This window comes from Fistularia commersonii, chromosome 6, assembly GCF_037954325.1.
Source record: "Fistularia commersonii isolate RoL2024-O1a breed Wild chromosome 6, RoL_Fcom_v1.0, whole genome shotgun sequence".
NCBI classification, from domain to species: Eukaryota; Metazoa; Chordata; class Actinopteri; order Syngnathiformes; family Fistulariidae; genus Fistularia; species Fistularia commersonii.
This window is the reverse complement of record NC_141289.1, coordinates 12,908,989-12,925,001: the sequence shown is the minus strand read 5'-3', so window position 1 is coordinate 12,925,001 and position 16,013 is coordinate 12,908,989. Positions and strand designations below refer to the sequence as shown.

At 40.1% G+C, this 16,013-nt stretch overlaps 1 protein-coding gene across 2 annotated transcripts in view; it reads right to left on the bottom strand.

Moving 5' to 3' along the window:
• Window positions 1-1,766: 1,766 nt before the first annotated feature.
• LOC147233405 (fibroblast growth factor 14-like) overlaps window positions 1,767-16,013 on the bottom strand; it is a 63,932-nt gene continuing 49,685 nt past the window's right edge. Inside the window, exons 4-5 of one of the 2 annotated variants that reach the window (XM_086148211.1) lie at window positions 8,861-9,059; window positions 1,767-8,584 (exon numbers count right to left, since the gene is read on the bottom strand). In XM_086148211.1, the coding sequence (XP_086004337.1) occupies window positions 8,436-8,584; window positions 8,861-9,059 (348 nt within the window). In that variant the 3' untranslated portion in view covers window positions 1,767-8,435. The remainder of the gene's footprint in view (window positions 8,585-8,860; window positions 9,060-16,013) is intronic. The other variant, XM_086148212.1, reaches the window with a different exon arrangement.

Here is a 16,013-nt window from a genome sequence, read left to right as displayed (position 1 = left end):
ATCAACATACATTTGTCACTCTGAATGTATTATATATCATAATATGAAGAAATAATAATAACAACAATAATAATGATGATAATAATAATTAGCATTATTCTTATTATTGTTGTTATTATTGATCATAATGATACCAATAACTATAACTATAGTGACTATATTCTAATAATTATTATGCTTGTCGTCATCATGATTAGTATTATCATATGTTATTATTATTAAGATATTATTTTTACTTTATTATTATTACTATAATTTTAAATTGCTGGCCTGTTTTTATTATAATCAATTACTATTATCATTATCACTGTTATTATCGCTTATTGTTGATGTTGTTATGTTGATGATTATTGTTGGGAACCTGCATTGTAAACTTTACTTGTCAAGCTTGTCTCAATTCTGTGAAGATATCTTTTGTGGAAATATAGTAATAAATTTGTTATTGCTATCTCACTTTTATCAGTACTGTTACAGCACACACACACACACACACACACACACATCGCACACACACACACAAACACACACATACACACATCCTTTCTGTGTGTTTTAAGTTATAATGCTGGTGATCTGCATTAATCAGAATTTTGTGAGCCCAACTACCATGGGGGTGTTCAGGCTAAATATTGTGAGGATGTTTGGTTGGTAACTATGTTTTCTCCTCCCGTTTCAGGGAGACCAGAGTTTGTTTCCCGCTGTTCTACCTGCAGACTCCTAGGTAGCTGATTGCTCTCCAAATGAGGATTCTATGTTTCATTCCTTGCATTGATTTGGGGCAGCAGCCAAACTGCCCCTTTTTTCCTTATACTTGTTAAATCTGCCCCTTCATTTCCAGACATTCATAAAAAAACAGTTTTATTAAATGCCAATTACATCTATTCTTTATGTTGCATCTCCAGGACGAAACCATACACATTTTCAACAGAGGTTTGATATCATCAAGTGGCTGCTCCATGAAAAACGAAATACAAGCTACTGTATAAACATACTTTGAAAGACATTTAAGATGGTTTGATAAGATTTTGAAATATCATAAGTCAAATGCAAGTAAGTTCAACAATAAGTGGCATTTCAGAACCTCTGCTTTTGGAGCACTTTATCATGTGGGTCCAGTTGGAGGGCATCTCAGGAGGCATTTCATCATGCTGTCTTGCTCGCAAGGCTACCTTAGAGGCCCCTATCATGTTTTATCTACCCTGAAGATCCCACCTGCACCCTCTTAGAGACCAAAAATAAAATTCCGCGTGTTTAGATCAGTGAAATCAGCATCCATCTAATGATAAGATCGAGGGCAACATCTTAGTAAGGCTGCGGTCGACCTTGTCTACCTCCTCACCTCTGCAGGCTTGACACATCCCTGCGTGTTCAAGCAACTCCAATAAATGGAAAAGCTGAATGAATGGAACACGCCTGTTGTTCCAGGGCAAATGTCCTTTTTGGGGGGGAGACGAGGGGAGTTTAAGGAGCTTCAGAACAAAGAAGCTATTCATGACAAAGACACTCCATTTGTAGTGTGTTATGTTACTTTACCTCTGGCTGAATATTCTGAAAAAAAAAAAAAAGTCATTCACTTATTGTTGCCGTCTGCTTTTGAAAATGCCTGCAACGTGCCTTTCAGCCCAAACAAAGGATAAAAGGTCTCACAAGTGTGTGTGCCATGGCTGACGTTGCACAAGTCCTGGTGTTAAAAAGTTAAGTTTGCTCGGATAAAATGAATGATCCCCGTCATGCGGAAGATTGGTCAATCAGCCAGTCACATTTCCTTTCTATAAATCCTTTATTCAATATTATTTTCGGTGTGTATACAATGGATTGGACACAAACTGTACAGTGCAGACAAAATCTGTTTGCATAATATGTATGTAAGGGTAACTGTACATTTACAGACAAACAGAGCAATCTCCTTGATAGTTAGCATTAGTCACATTTTGCTTTTGACTGAGTACCACCATGGTTTACACTGGCACAATGCAGCCATCTGTGGATGTGATATGACTTTTTTTAAATTATTATTGTCTTTCTAATGTCCTGTGCAGAGTGAATTCAAACGGGTCAGATTATCCCCATATGTCTTCGCCAACCAATGGGGAGCACTGGAGTGTTTGGGGGGAAAAAAAGACTAAAATATCTTTTCTTTAAAATTTTACTGGCAGACTCATGATCAGGTAGGGATTAGGAATGCATGAGGCCCCCGGGCACAAAATCTATGAAAGAATTATGTTTACCTGAGTCGGGTCAGGTATACTGTGAAATTAAATGGGAAAAGAAAAGAAAAGAAAAGAAAATATTAAAGGATACAAAACAAAAAAAAAAATCAAAAAACAAAAAAGTACACAAGAGATAAAAGAGATTTAAAGAAAAAAAACATGAATCAGAGAAAACCTTCAAAATCAGCCATTCTGCTTTCAAACAACCATTACTTTTTACGTGTGAAGTTGCAGAATGGGGTCACCGCAAGACTCCACTAGGAATTAACGATCTCTAATGGTTCGTTTAGCTCAATCCAATTCATGATTCAAAACTGATTTTAAACTATACACCTGTCATTATCTGACAAGAATCTGATTGGGCTACGAGGGTCGTACATAGGATGTAAAAATATTGGTGATAAAAGGTCATTTTGAGTCATTCTCCATGAAGTCAGTTTCTGTTATTTTGGATGATATTACTCTTTTGTCCAAGTAGTTCCTGATGCAGCTGAAGACCAAATTTAGATTTGACTGTACCATTGAAACAAACATTTTAATGACTGCAACACTTTTGCGAGTGTAAACCGGTAGCACTGATAAGCCAGAGGCAAAGTTGTACTGGTGACACGCTGTAAAAGTTTTGTTATATTAACACATTCCCTACATTACCACATGCATTAGCCCCCGTCGTCTTTCCTCAAAAAAAAAACAACAAAAAAAAAACATGCAACAAGTGGGACGGAGTTCAAACCGAGAGCAGAGGAGACATTGCTGAGAAGAAAAATACAATAAAAAAAAGCAAAAAAGCGAGGGGTGTATTCTGTTGCTGCTGAATGAGTACAAAACAAGCAGAGAGCAAGATCTAGCATAGACGCAGCCAACAGAAGATTGGTGATTTAAGAATAATTGAGAAGTAAAAATAGATTAAATGTGTGTGTGTGTTTGCGTGTGTGTGTGTCTGTGGGGGTTGAGAGCATTCAGAAAAAGAAGCTGGGAGGATGGTGCATTTACTATTTTGTCTCAGATTCAGTTTATGATAAGGCTGCCTTTTGTAATGGAAAAAAACAAACAAACAAATAAGCCAGAAAGAAACCTGAGTCACTACATAATGCTGAACCACATTGTGTCTAAGGTGCACCTGAACAGCAGGCATGTCCATTCTTTTTCTTTTTTTTTCATATTTCTGATCAGAGAATAACCTCCTCTAGCTGCTACAGAACTAAGTAAAATGGCTACATATGTACCTGCCATGGGAGCATAAGTGGAACTTGTATGTAGAGATTAAAAGCAAGCCAGGTTGTTTTGTTCTAATTAAATCAGCTGTTCTTTTTTCCTGCGCGCATCACGCTGTTAGATATCTCCTAATTGTAGCCTTGGTACCTGGCTAACCACCATTGGAGAGAAATCTCTCAGGAGATGCTGATAGTAATTGCGGCTTCATTGTTTGAAGCAGGATCTGTGATTACCAGCCGGGAAACACTATTGTATCAGCATCTTTGGTCAGCGGCCAGGAAACCAGTCTTTTATTTTTATTTTTTTCTTTCCTGGCCTTCGCCTATCATTAATTCTTGAGTATGTGCCACAGAACCTCAATAGGCGTATTTTCAAGATGAACCCTACTGCTAACCTAACAAGCCGGGCCTCTATGAACAGAGGGGTGTGTTGTTGTCTCATCGCTGAGCCAATCCTCTTCCTCTGCCAGCAGTGTAAGGCAAATTAGCTGCTTCACAGCAATTCAGTGACTAGCGGTTCCTGCCCTGGATGTTGTTATGGACTCTTTGAAACACCAAAGCATATCCTTAGAAACAAAAATCATGTTTACAGACCTGATTGTCGGGGCTTTACTAACTATATATAAATATATATATATACATATATATGTATGCATATATATATACATATATGCAGGAATCATATTTACCTACAGTCACACATCAAGTAGTCAACAGATGTTACAACAACATTTCTTTGACATGAGACGAGCACAACATCGGACGTCTTTCTTGGCAGCGCCGTCATCCCACACCGCCCTAAGAATCATACTCGGAGGGACAAAACGGAAGTCACGCCACTGTTAGAATTTAGAGATCTTGGATTAACCCTGCTGGATCGCAGGACATCTGGGCGTTTGGCATAAAAACCATCAGCCACCCTGGATATCACAGTTTTCGGCTTGGCTGTGGATGAGAGGCACTCACATAGAAAGAATCTACAACACAAGCCTGCACCACTTTTCCGATGAAACAACAGCAGTAACACGTTTTACACGTAGATTTCGAGTTTCAAGAGTACATTGTCGCGACACAGAATCTTCAGATGCTAAGATCATTTGAATGTCTAATTTCATCCACACATATTTCCGTTACATTTTCGCAGTAAGAAATACTTTCAACAATCTCAAATGTTTTTTGCTTAAAAAACAAAACTGACGGGGCAGGAGATGAGACACAGCAGACATGATAAGGTCATAAATTTGAGCTCAAACAAGAAGGCAGAAAAACAGCTACTGGGAGCAAAGAGAGAGAGGAAAGTGTGGTACATATGGGATGGTGGGGGGTAAAATTCACAAATTTATCACTCAGCTCTGATTTCTTTTTTGTTTGGCTGTTGAAGAGAAGGACGATATCAGTGTGATCCAGTCACATCCTGAACGAGAAAGCCACATAAAGCTGCAGAGAAAGTGAAGATGGAAGTTGCTGAGGTCACAATTTCCATATTTGTTAATGAACTGCTGAAGAACCACAGCTGATATTTTTGTACAGTCGTCGAAACTTGATGACCCACAAATTCCACACATTTCTTTTATCCAGGACATGTTTATATATAAATTATTTTAATGTTTAAATTTTTTTCTGCTGCTAGCTCTCTGGATGTCCCATAGTCTATTTTTAGTGGCTATATGTTGTGATACAACACTTGTGACTGAAACACTGGACCAGGATCAGCTTTTAAATATTGGTACATGTGTATGATCGATTTGACGCTGTGGAGCTGGAGCTAATATCTTGTGATCAGTAGCTAGTGGGTAAAAAAGGATCCTTGGTGCTTAGAACCCTGAAAACATTTGAACCTGGGAACAATCCCCTCTGAACACTGGGCCCTTCGAAACTCTGAAACTTGGAAACCTTCAGAAGTAGAAACAGCAAATCCAAGAAACATTCCCTTGGAACATTAAGTACAATGCTACAGTAACATTTGACCCGTGGAATATCGCCCCAAGTTAACTGGACTATTTGCATGACCCTCAACAATATTGCTCTCCCACTGACTTTGTTTGCATCCGCGTGCCATATCCACCGCACATAAAATCTTTGCAGTGAGTGACTAATGTCAGGGTGGACTGACGATAAATGTGGATCGAGAATTACATGAAAGTTTCATAAATTTCCGTGCAGCCTTCAAGGTTTACGTGAAATCACAATAATATGTCCTTCATCTAAATAAGGTCCCTCCGCTTGGCGCAGCTCCCACTAGCTTTACGAAAACAGAGCTGAGTCACATATGAGTAAACGAACCCCGATCAAGAGCGGTCTGAATGGAGCCTTGGAATAAACAGCTCATTCTTCCCTCCGGTTGCTCAGCTGTGGCGTGTTCACAGCACAGTGGGACCGGACTACAAGGGTAACATTCATCTGTGTGCAGCGGTGCGGTGGTTCACCTGCTTCGCAGACAGTACCTGTTGCTGTGGAGATGCAGCTGATTTTTGGGGAGCTTTTGATGTGGGCGCCACAGTGCAGATTAATCATTCAGCCTTGATTCCTGTTGCTTTGTGTTGTTTCTTTGTAGTTTTGGTAATGGAGGCCTTTCATCTTTTAACAAGTAGGACTGTGTTTCAATGATCAGATTAAATGCAATTTATCGAGAGAATCTTTTAACACTTCTGTTTACATTGATTAAAAGCAGATGCACAGAGCGTGATGTGGTATAAAGGGGCAGTCCCTCTCTTCAGGCACGACTCCCTCACTGTCACTGCATTAAGTGTGGGCTCACAGTAATAATATCGTCTCAGCGTCGCAAGGGAAAGCAAGTTATTTTTGAGGAGTTAATTGGCATGTAGTCTTTGTGTCATACAATGACGAGTAAACTGTCTAGACCAGATTGGTGCCGTGTTGACCGTCACAGTGAGAGGACAAGGCGTGGAAATCTACTTGGTAACATTTCATTTAAAAGGCATTTGTTTATTTCATTATTTTCAACTCCCCTGTTAGAATTAAAAATAAATGCATGCATAAAATGAAGCATGCAGTCCAGCCGTCTGCCTTATTACCTACATTTAGAAAGAAATTGTGCCGAAGAAGTTGTATTGATTTCCTGCGCCTACACCTTTATTCCATGATCCTAATTTGGAAAAAAAAAAAAAGCTAAAATTCTCGGTAACCAATGCTAACTCTTTTCCAGACTCCTTTTTCCTTTTTTTTTTGGTTTCAGTTATAGTTTATAGAACAAAACATGAATACTAATGAACAGCTGAGGAACCCAGCAGAGGTCTGTCACCTGGGTGTGAATAATCTGTCAATTAAACAACATTTTTCATCTGTGTGAGCGTGTTTATTTATTTAACTAGCGTTCAAAGGTTTTGTCAGGTAAGAAAAGAGGTATGAAATCGCTTTTGTCTCAAACCGCATACACGTTTTATATATTTGGATAATTCTAGAATTGTGTGATCTGTGGCTTTTCAAAATCACCTAATTTCCCTTGTCGAGAGGCAAATGAGATGACTTTTTTAAACAACAAACATTGCTTTTTGTAAGGTCAATACTTTAAATTTCAGCGTACAAAGCACATCTAATAAGAGATTGATGTGTAGTGTCAATATTCTAAATGGGGAATTAATTTTAAAAAGAATATTTTGGGACCATTATCTGACTCTTTGCTGGATCTGACTTCGTAGGAACCAAGTGGGGTCTTAAAGACCACCAGTTCCTGAATCCAAATCCCCCAACTACCACACAAAGCGAACACATTAAATCTTTGAATCAAGTTCAACACATAGTGGCTTTAACACTATTAACCCTGTTGGCTGTTACCCTCATTCGTACGTTTTAGTTCAAGTACTTGGAAAGGCAGCAGAACCACCATCATGACTGAGGATGCCGTCTCGCCCCCCTCCTGGGGTTGGACCTTTTCTCCTCGCTGCTACTCTGTGTAAACACTGACTGCTATCACGCTGCCTGGACATCACTGTCCTCCTCTATAGTTGCTGGTTGCTACAAACAGGAAAATTGTGAAAATTGCTCCAGTTTCAACTCTTGGCTACATGTGGATTTGAGCAATTTTATGCCAGCGTTTGACATGTCGCTCCTCTGGACTACACTGGTGTCAGCAGTTTGAAAATCGTAGTCTTCAAAAAAAGGGCAGTGAGAGAGGTAGAAACTAAAATCTGTTCTGTGTTTACATCAATGCAGCCCTCGCTACTCTCATATGTGCAGAATTATAAACTAAAGAAGTTAATAATAAAGAAATACAGAAAGTACCATGATTTTAGCTATGTGTTTTTCAAAAATAGTCTGATATGAATTTAGAATAGCTAAATTGGATGTGTTCAAATTTAGCTTGTAACGCACAAGGCAATTTTCAAGTACATTTAAGTGTAAACTCAGAAGAGAATATCCTGTGCAGACCCTAAAAGACAAATATGCATCGAAACCAGTCGATGGGTTTTTATATTCTTTTTTCCCCCGCATTCGCTGAAATTTTTAGGAAATCCGAATGGTTGTTTCTCAGGTTTGTGTGCATGTTTGTGCGCCTGAAGCCACCGACAAGCAAATATGACTGGCAACAGAAGACTGCACTATCAAAAGAGGGGAATGGGGTCTCATTCTTACAGATTGTCACAGAAAAATACCGGTAAGGATGACACTTTTTTCATCTTTTTTTTTTCCTTTGTTTGTGTCTTAATAGCTTTACGTAGTCTTTTTTTGTTTCCCGCACGAGGCATATCGCTATGCCAGTTCCAGAATTACTGAACAACACTGGCCTGACTTTATTGAATTCTTCGTCCTCTTTCCTCGCCACGAGCCCCACGCAGGTCTTCTAGCCATTTCTTTCCCCACATCCCCGGATCTGTCCACTGGGGCGGGAGGTGAGCAGTGTGCGGCCCCACTGCTGACCAGTCAGAACTTGAGCTGTAATTTTCTTTTGTTACATATGTTGCAGTTCCCTTTTTGAGAGCACAGCAGTGGGGCAGGTCTCTGGCATGCCCTGGCCTTAGATCGGCCGGACCGGGGTGACAGGGGGGCTGGGTTATGTCTCCTCCTTATCGGGTTTGTTGACTGGCTTGCCACCATTCATAACCACTGGTTCGCTGGTTGTGCTTTTAGAGGGCGGGCCCCCAGCGAGCTTAGGCACCGCTTCTCCTACGTCATGCAGCGAAGGCTCTCTGTACATCGCAACTGGACGTCAAGACAAGGGAGGACAAGGAGCATGTGAGAGAGAGGAGGAGAGGAGACAAGGAAAAAAAGAGGGTCATGTACAAAATATGTATAGAGCAGATGGATGTATGTTAACAAATTTGTCATAGTACTAGAGTCAACGGGGGGGGCAAATAGAGGGTGAAGAAAAAGGAAAAGTACATTAAAGATCCTTAAATCACACTTAAGAATAAAAGGGTAATAATAAAACTGCTAATACTAAAAGCTTATCACTTTTGAGATGTTTGTGTGAATTACCTTCTATAGGTTTAGGCAGGAAATGTGCAGCTGGTTTGGTCTTTTTGACTCTGTTGCCCTTCATGGCCTGTCCCTCTTTATTGAGGCCCAGAAACCAGGCCCGGCCCGATTCCTTTTGTCTATACAGCATAGAGCTGTAGATCACATAATAGTTCTCAAACACCGACTCCTTAAACTTGCACTCCGCTGTAAACAGTTCCTGAGGAAACAGACAGACAAAGGTATCATTCATGTTGCCGGCACCTTTATATATTGCAATAGAAATTAATGAATAAATAGATCAGAACATGTACAACATTTTATCACATTTGTCACTCAAAACAAAATCAGACACACAAAGTGTTTCGCTTGCTCAATTGAGAAGTTCCCCAATACGTCCATCAAAAAGTTTCCCAATAGATCATGCATCATTGCATTGTGTTAAAACCTATAATTACTTATCCTTCTGGGAATCTTTGAAAAGTGCTGGGATCACCTGCTCAGTGGTTAGGCAAATGTTCAATGCGTTCAGTGTGATGTGGAGCAGTAACTTCCAGCATACAATCGACTGGTGATAACACAACACCAACTCAGTGATGTGTGGTGGGAAGGGCTCATCCTCCTCCTCCTCCTCCTCCTCCTCCTCTTTGAATGCAGATGAACGTCAGACTTAGCAGATCAAAAAACAATCGGACAATTGATTCTGGTCACACAAGATTTCAACCACATCAGCTCTGCTGTGCTGCGCTGCATCCTCAGCTCAAGGTCTCACAGTCGAGAAACAAGGTGCTAATCTTCCTGGGAAAAAAAAATCACTATCAAGTACTGCGCAACTTACTCACAATAGGTATAAAATATGAACACGGGTAAAACATGCCTCATGTCGGGATGTCACACCTGAGGCAGGCAGAGAGGTTTTTCTCATTGAGTAGTGTTAAATCTGCTGACTATTTTCATTGTTGAATGCTCAGTTGATTATTTGGAAGAACTAACTAACAGATGAGACAGTTAAGTTTTAGAACCAAAAGGCCAAGGTTGAACTGTTCCGATTGATAAGTAAAAGAGAGATGTAGCATTTCTATTTGACAATGACCTCATATCCACTGTCTTATTTGCCATCTTATTGATTAATGAAGTGCGTCGCTGTGTATTGTCAACCATCGGCTCATGGTTCAGAGGTGTAAGGAGACCAAAAAAAGCAGATGCCAACCGTGTCTGCCACTGCATGTCCTTGACATGTCCTTCAACAGCTGCTTACTGCAGCTGGAATCCAAAACTAGTTTAAGAATCAGGATGTTTTGCTTAAATATCTCAACCAATATCTTGATACAGTTGCAATCTTTCATGTAGGCGTTATACTGGTATATTTGCCTGCCAGACAATCTGACTGAAAGGACCACGACTGAAGACAAAAAACACCAAATAATGGGAAAGATACGGCTAAAATTGCGAAAAGCATGCATTGTTTTTCCAGCGCTCGTGGCTGTAACTGCTCCACCAGGGCACCCTCAGTGTACTCGTGTGATCAAACGTTTTATTATCCCCTCTCACAGCCAGGGCATCCTCCTGCTCTTCGGGCCAAATTCTTATCAAAACCCCATTAAATGATGGATTCTCCTTCTCGTTTAGCATATAAAAAAAAAACACAGGATTGAAATTAAAATAAATGCTCACAGACTACACCACAAATGTTCAAGAAAGACTCCAGCAACCTGAATAATCCACCCCAAGGTCCCCAGACCACAGATCACGATGTGTTTGTCTAGACCTTACCCTTATTGGATGTTGTAGGCCTCTTGCCAGAGCCTCAGACACATTGTCATTCAGCTCAGGTCTGTCGGTCCGAGTCTCATAGCAACATGAGGAAGAGAGGCGACAATGTAGCCGTGGCAACCAACCAGCACTGAGAGGGAGGGATCAGTGTGTGTGTGTGTGTCTGTGTGTGTGTGTGTGGTGGGGAGGGGGGGGGGGCTGCGAGTGCAAGAAAGAAAAATATACACCCGAACACTTGCATTGGTTATTCAACATATAATCTGTTAAATCTAATGCTCTACCACATCTAGAGGGCTAAAACAGGAGGACACAAACGGAAGGGAGTATGGGTGGCGACAGTAAACACCTGCAAGGATTAGACACACAGGCAGACACTTGTGGCTTTGGGGGATAAATGGAGGAAGGGAGGTGAAGGAGGGCTCGCTTGGATATGAAATGTGTCTAAACAGCATCTTTGGCAACGGAGCAAGATAGGTGATAATGATTGAATGCTCTATTTTAAAGTCAGTGACACACGAACAGTTCGCCACAAATCATAGCTTTTTCAGCACTTTTGATCTGTGACATTCCGCTCGTACTCCAAATAAATGTGATGCTATATTTTCCGCCTTGACCAAGGACCTGCATTCATTATTCAACTGTTGAGGAGGATGATCTTTTGTGATGTGCACACAGCAGCACCAGACACTTATTAATGTTGGTCAGCCAGGTCATACATCATTTAGGGCTGCTTTTAAAATAAAACAGATTCGATGTCAAGGCTTCACGCAATCTCTCAACACCAGTGTGTATTCCTCCTGACCAGGTGGGTCTTTTTTTTTCTTTTTTTTTTCCCATCTCCATTTCTATATTTTCACAAGCACTCCACAGTATATAAGCTTGAAAGAAACAAATGAATGAACAGTAGGGTGGGATGGGGTGGGGAGTTGAAAATTGGGACATGAAAAGAGGAGAGAGAATAAATCACCCAGAGAGGAGGACGACGCCTCCTGATTGGAAAAACAGCAGGGGATTCTCTCTCGCTCTCCCCTCTTATCTTTGCATTTCTCTCATCACTCTTCCTTTTTTTCCTCGCTCTGTCAGTTCTCAGTGCTCTGCAGAGATTTAGCAAGTGAAACACAGTCCACAAATGCATTCTCACTGTTATCCTTTGAGTTACACACACACACACACACACACACACACAAAAACATACATGCATGCTCATATGTTGGGTGGATGCTTAACATGGAGCTACAATTACATAGAGAAGTGCCGATTAACATGTAACACATCGAGCTCCAAGAGGTGCTAAAATGATCCACGCAGCACTTTGTCACCTTGTCCATTAAGACCTAAAAATAAGGATCTGAAAAAACAGAGAGGGAAAATCAATCTCAACTCTTGGCCAGAGTACAGGGCAGCATCAACAACAAAACCTGGCTGGGCTTGACTGGTGCCATTGGGAGACTCTCACTAAAAGCCTGCTTGCAGTAATAGTATAAACTGATGTGAAAATTCATCCTTTTAAGATCTAACACCTTGGACTTATATATAATTCTGTGTATTTTTGAGGATGTTCGGGAATATCATCAGTCATGGTCGCTGCATGTGCATGATGATCAGGTCACTCCTAATACTAACCGATTGACTCCTGACGATGAAAGTATAATTATTGAGACTGTTGCAAAAGCTTGTGTCCAGCTTACAGGTTGGTTGAAATACCTCTCTGTACAGTCTCTGAGATTTTTACACAATATTTTACAAGATTTTACAAGATACACACACATACACAGTATATATATATATATATATATATATATATATATATATATATATACACACACACACACACACACACACATACACACATACACACACAGACAGACAGACAGATAGACAGATAGACAGATAGATAGATAGATAGATAGATAGATAGATAGATAGATAGATAGATAGATAGATAGATAGATAGATAGATAGATAGATAGATAGATAGATAATATGTATATATATATCAGTGATGTGCAGTCAGTAGAGGCAGGTGAGGCCCAGCCTCACCTGGCATCACAGAAAGAAAAAAAAAAAAATGAAAAAATAATTTGGATGGTTCTATTTATTAAGTGATTTGTACTGTTAAGTTATTTTCAACCTAACTTCACAATTTTTAGTCGTTTTTTCAAAATCGCTGAAAAAAAAATCACATTTAGTGTTTCAATATGAAAGAGCGCCGTGCGGTGACGCGGCAGTCAGCAGAGCCCGCTATGGATTGCACAATAACTGCGCTGCCATGCTATGCGGCTGAGCCCGTATTGCTGTCTCTGTGGATGTCACTATTAAAATTTTCAAACACTTCAAGCACTAATGTATGGACTAAATTTTCATACTTTAGCTGATGTGTATACTTTTTTTCGTCAACGACCGTAACGTGTGTCTTGTGCCGAGCTATGGTAAAGCGGCAGCGAAGACACACTAAGTGAGGCACGCAGTGATGGGGCCTCATGGTAGGGGGCACTGGCGATCCCAGGGAGCCTTTTTACTACTCGGCTAAAGAATAATAGAATTGCAATAGCAAGCCACTGTAAACAGTTAGCAAGTCAAGTGCAGCCATCATTTTTCCTCTTGCTTGGCTTTATTTCCAAAATGGTGGATTACATGGCTAAACTGAAAGAATTTTCTAAACTGGACTTTCCGTCGAAGTAGGAGATAATAAGTAAGGGAAGACCGACGCCGGCGCTAACGGATTTGCTTCAGACTAGGAGACGGAAGACTCGGTGTTTTCAAACGGAGTGGCACACACGAAAGGGCTGGCTGTGTGGATGTCCAGTCAGAAAGCGCCTTTTCTGCTTTTCCTGCATTCTTTTCTCAACTTTTGACAATCAAACATGACAATCAAGCCACTCGCATTCAAAGTCAAATCTCGCTAAAAACATTCGGGATGTCCGGGATAGATTTGGCTTTGAATGAACAGCAAAGACTCAACAACAGCATCCACAATGCTAAGGTAAAGGAAAACCGCGCAGCGCCGCATGGACTTCATTTATAAGTAAAGGTAAGAGATAATAACGTTTTTTTTTTCATGTGCTTTTTTCTATGTTACAGTTTGTATATGTAAAGAATGCTGATATGACATTTTAAACAAAACACGTTAACTGCTGCCAATAAAATGGTGAATAAGTTACTCCGTAGGGTTCATATGTTTGTAAATCTGACTGATGACGTCAGTGCCTCGCCAGCCATGAACCTCACCGTACGTCACTGGTGAAAAAAAAAAAAATATATATATATATATATATATATATATATATGTGTGTGTGTGTGTGTATATAAACTCGTATGTGTTTGTGTATACAAAAAAACCTAGCCATAAGGAGCTGATTTAGGGGAAAAAAAATATTCAAAAATGACTTGGGCAATTATTTTGAGAAGGTGAGAATATATATATCTAGTTGATTTCACAGGTTTATATTTGGAATCTCCCCACTTGACTGATTCTGGTCTGCCATCATCACATGAAACTGCGGTTTTCTCAGTTGAAAGAACAAGTGCCCTGAGGGACAACTAGCATTTAGCCTATAAGCACAACATACGGGGCAAATGGCATTGTTATGCTGCTGTCAAACTGTGCACTGGAAGCAAGAATGAGTAAGCGCAGTGGGCGGTGATGGCTAACGAGAGTGATGTGGATAGTTCAGATCGGTTCACTGTTGTGGGAGCATCACTGATCACTGCGGGCTGCCCCGCCATTCATCGAGAACACTACACATAGCTATATTACCTCCTGTTCATAATTTAATAAATGCAGTGTGCCAACACAATATGGTGCATCTAATCTTACTCACCTGCAACAATTCTTAACTTCAAACTGTCTATCCCTAACATAACAAACAAGATGAAATTCTTTCCAAAGCCATCTTTCATGAATATATCAATGATATCACCAGGGCTTCCTTTTCCGTCGTAAAATCTAAACCTTGTCTATAGCTGCTGAAAAACAAAGCCATTCTTTCATCACCTCCCAAATCGACCAAAGAAGCAAAACCTGCAGACACCTGATCATGACATATTAAGATATCTTATCCAACCCCGTGATGTAAAAACCTTAATAAAGAGATGCTAAGATTATGTTAAAGGCACAACCATATTTGCACCCAACGTCATTGGGAAGAGACTAAAATTCCCAATAACCTTTGTTAACGCTAAGTTTGTCAGGTTCGTTGTATAGCACTGATTTCTCTTGGACACTGATCAGAATCAGAAATTGTTTTTTTCATCGGCAAGTATTTTTCAAATACAAAGAATTTGCTGTGGTTTTAGTGATGCCTCGCGAACTACATGGCATTATCACTGAATTAAAAAAGTTAAATCAGAACCAGGGTAATGGATTATGGTGGTACACTCAATGAATCACAACATAGCTTGTGGAACCCATAATCAAAAATGAGAAAAAAAAATTAAAAACAGAAACAGGATCAAAAATGAAACAATGACATGGTCTGTGCTCCCAATCTTCATTCTAAGTCAATAAAATTGTCCAATACTCATGTGACCTTAATCTCATCATAATACCATTATATTATTTTGCCATTTGAATAACAACTGCGCCTTTATTGCTCAGCTTTTTGGGGGTGAAACATCATAAACATATTAAAAATGCTGTTGATTTAAAATCCATAATAGGGAGAGCGAATGAGGCTACAGCAGCTTTGTTTTCAACTACTTTGCGCGACAATATAAAGAATGCTGTTTTTCACCATGACGCGTACATATATATGTGTGTTTGTGTGTGCTCACTGAGTGGGTGTGTTTGTTTCTAACACCAGTTATCACAGCACTAATTACCCAAGGGAACTGTGGGTAAACAAATCATTCTAAAGAAAAGAAAAACCCACAGAAAGAGGGAGTAGGAGGACTGGAAAGGAAGGCGTCTGAATGCGAGAACAAAAGAGTAAAGTGTGTAGTTTGAGAGGGGGACATGAAAGGGTGTCCTCCAGCCGAGGAAGACAGAATCCGGGCAGAAATCTGAGTGTGATCACAGTTGAGCTCCATGACTGCGGCCTCACACACCTGATTAGGCCGTGCCATTATGGAAAGGCTTATGTGGGATCAGTTGTGTTATAGCAGTGACTCACAGGATGGTCAGCCACTGAACTAGATGAGTCTCTAACAGTGTGTGTGTGTGTGTGTGTGTGTGTGTGGGTGTGTGTGTGTGTGTGTGTGTGTGTGTGCGTGCGTGCGTGCGTGCGTGTGCGTGTGTGTGTGCTTATGTATTTATCCTGTTTGTTTAAATATTCTAATAATTCTCACATAATAATTTAACTAATTTTTATCATTTTAGACCACTGACAGCTGAATTATCCTCTAGATAATTTATGTGCTTAATGGATTTTCTTTTTTAATGTTTCTTGTTCCATAAGTTTGA